Below are 3,173 nucleotides of genomic sequence, written 5' to 3'. Positions count from 1 at the left end.
TGACAGAGGTTAGCCACTGGATTCATGAAGTTCCCACCTATCCTCCCCGTCCAGCAGTATACCTTATCCTTCCATTACTCCTCCTTGTCCACAGAGGGATCAATCTCCGACGCTCTCTTGGTCGAAAAATTCTAATTAGGCCATAAACACTGAGGCAGGTGAGTGCCAGAGTCAATATCGCCCCCCCAATAATGCCAGCCATATGCGCGCCTCTGGGTGGCTCCCCTGGGTGTGCAGGGGCTCCCTGTTCCGAATTGTTCTTCCTATTCAGTCCTTGATTCACCTGTTGTAATATACTTTCCTGTTCACCTGCCCTCGTCTCCAACTCTTCCGTCTGCCACTCCTTTTCCACGAATTTTGAGGCCCCCTTAACATCCTCCGTGCAAACTGTTTTAACAGGTACTATCCCCGAAGCCCCAGGTTTCTGCTGCTCCCCGATATACTTGCACGTTAACCCCTTGATGCCGGAATCCAGGCCCATTATTTCCTCTGTTATGATCTCAAACATATCCCTACCTGCCAACGGTAATTCTTCCTTATACGCTTTTGGCCAGTCGTCCGTGATGAACCAAGCACTCATGATCCTCAGGGCCAATTCTTCACCTCCCCAGTCTTTCAGTTCTCTATACGCCTTCTCACATATTTCCTGCTGCGAGTCTGAGTCAACGTTCAATTTGGAGTGTTTTCTCTTTATTTGTAAGGTTAACATCAGAATCTTAACTATTTCCATACATAACTGTAACTCCTTCTGGTTCTCCTGCTTCATATTTAATTCAGGGGTTGTCATTAGCTGTATCCAGTGAGACTTTTGTACCTGGACTTCACATTGACTTCCTCCCCCCCCTTGCTTCATAAACTGCCGGAAATCTGGATAGCTACATGTTCCGCCTAAGACTCGACTTCCGCCCTGATATTTCAGATCCAGACCTGTGATCCACAATTCAGCCATAATACAGATATTCCTGCTCATCCGAGACAAATATCCTGTCATCCACGTATCCCAACTGCCTGGAATGTTCTCACCTTCCCAGTCTCCCACTCTTTTGATACTTGACTTATCTTTGAATAACTTGCAGGCGGGGGTCCCTTTCCCTGAGCCCCGCCCGCAGCCTCCTATTCTGCCGATCGTTTCCTTAATTGATCGGATATAGCTTCCAAAGACAGATGCTCCCATCTTATGTAACCCTGTTTTGTTTTGATCGTGGTTGGATCTAAGGCTGTATCGGTTCCGCACTTCAGTAGAGCAAATTAATATATTCCTGAATTAAATGCTCATTTCAGGCGCCTCCCCCCCCTTTGACTTATACACTAGAAAGTCGTCCCCTAGCCGTTCTTGTAGTCTCGTTATATAAATTACTCCTGTATCTCGTCGGGATTCTTTCTCTATCTTGCTCATCCCGGATACGTTAACTTCTCTTCTGATAGACCCCCCTACTCCTCGTATTCATGTGGTTCTCGTTGCATCAATTCTTGTTAATGTTGCCCTGGATTACACCTGAGAGCTGCCTCATCTAATCCTCCTACTCATCAAATCCCTTTGTAGATCCTCTCCTCTGAGCCCAAGGGCGCCTGTATATTCTTCCTTTCGTTCTTCTCGAGGGAGATCTATTCCCTCCGAGTTCATATTCAACTTGTCCGAGTGCTGGAAATATAGGCCCTGTGCTGCTTCTCCCCTTACAGTACCTCTACTGCACCTTTGTTCCTATTAGGAGTAGACGGAACAAGGCGTCTGGTTGAGTCTCCTCTAGTCTTCCCCTTCCCGTCCTATCCGCTATCCCTCGCTCTTCTGCTTCTTCACTCTCCTCTCTCCTCCTCCAGCTACAGGAGCCTGCTGGATGCTGGGGCAACTTACTACCTCCTTAGTCCATTGCACGACTTCCTCTCCTTGGTCTCGTAACTGCGCCCCCTCCAGTCCTAATAATTCTTTGCCCCCCATTGTTGGGTGGAGGAGAGATCCCCCCCTTCTACCTTCATGGTCCGCTCAGTGCTGCTTTCTTTCTTGCCACGAATCGTTTTTCCAGCCTGCTGACTCTACTGGATTCCATTAACTGGCCCCGCCTAGGCCGTCCCTCACTTATTTCTACACCTATTCCATCTTACGGCTAGTGCTTCCCCTCCTGGCCGATCGATCCGCTTCGCTTGTTGCTTGGGTTATCTTTCCCTTCATGCATGAGAAATTCTATACTAACCTTACTCCCTTATTTTTCACTATCAGTTAGCCCCCTCTCAAAATCACCTAAAGTCCTCAATTCGGCTAATGGTACCTAGACAACGCCTCTGTACTCCTTCTGCTCCCTTCCCCTTTAGGCTGATCACGATCGGTTTCCCCACCCTCCCTGGAATATTCTCAACTCCGGAATCATCACAGTCTAATGTCTTCCTCTGCTTCCTCGTGACCCCAACTCTTCCTTAATCGTCCGTTCCTCCCCGTCCCACTACGCCCTGTTCTGATCCTCCCTTTGCCCCTGGATCTTCTCGAACCCCTTGACTGCCACTCCTTCGCTGAGTGAAAGGGAGAATTTCTCCTCCTGCTCCTTCTGAAGTCCGGATTTTTTCCTGCATATTCCCTTCAATGCATATTGTTCATTCAGTCAATTCAGGATTTACTATTCCCTAGCCTAAATGAGAGGCTCAGTGGCGCTCTGATCTTCCTTCTTTCCCCTGTCATTCAACTACGGCTGGCTTGATATATCTTCTTTTGAACTTACTTTCATTGCTTCACCTTCCTCCGCTTCTTCCCCCCCGTCATCTCAGCTGATCAACTCAGGTTTCTCCTGCAGGCACTGATTTCCTGCCTGGTCTGGGCCATCTTCGGCTGCTTCACTCAACCGCCACTAATCCGTGGATTCAGATACCCATACTCTGTGGAATCGCTCAGGCAAGGCTACAATCATGCCCCCTCCCTCCTCCGCCCTCCTTCCTCTGCCTTCCTTGGTTTGCCTCCTACTATTCCTAATCTAGTGATAATTTTGTGTCCTTCCCTGTATTCCTGGGTTTCGCATAGCCTATCTTATCATCTGGACCTGCTCCTTTCCTTCCTGTTATTTCTCCGTTTGCTCCTCCTGGTGCTTCCCTAAATATAGCTTAGGCCCACTGCCCTCGGGGGCGCGCCCTTAATAAATGTTAGTCCAACTTGACCTCCTCCTCATTGAATTCATTCGACCATTGCTACT

At 48.6% G+C, this 3,173-nt stretch overlaps 2 protein-coding genes across 2 annotated transcripts; both read right to left on the bottom strand.

The window, feature by feature from the left end:
- Positions 1-37: 37 nt before the first annotated feature.
- Positions 38-1,174, bottom strand: C922_05148 (hypothetical protein; the record flags this gene model as incomplete). The annotated part of the gene is made up of 1 exon (XM_008820720.1): positions 38-1,174. The coding sequence occupies one exon, from the start codon at positions 1,172-1,174 to the stop codon at positions 38-40; it is 1,137 nt and encodes a 378-aa protein (XP_008818942.1).
- Positions 1,175-1,507: 333 nt separating this feature from the next.
- Positions 1,508-1,936, bottom strand: C922_05147 (hypothetical protein; the record flags this gene model as incomplete). Its single annotated transcript, XM_008820719.1, has 2 exons — positions 1,508-1,702; positions 1,853-1,936. The coding sequence occupies 2 exons, from the start codon at positions 1,934-1,936 to the stop codon at positions 1,508-1,510; spliced, it is 279 nt and encodes a 92-aa protein (XP_008818941.1).
- Between the last annotated feature and the right edge of the window lie 1,237 nt (positions 1,937-3,173).

This window comes from Plasmodium inui (assembly GCF_000524495.1).
Source record: "Plasmodium inui San Antonio 1 unplaced genomic scaffold supercont1.41, whole genome shotgun sequence".
NCBI lineage: Eukaryota > Apicomplexa > Aconoidasida > Haemosporida > Plasmodiidae > Plasmodium > Plasmodium inui.
This window is presented reverse-complemented; position numbering and strand designations above follow the sequence as displayed.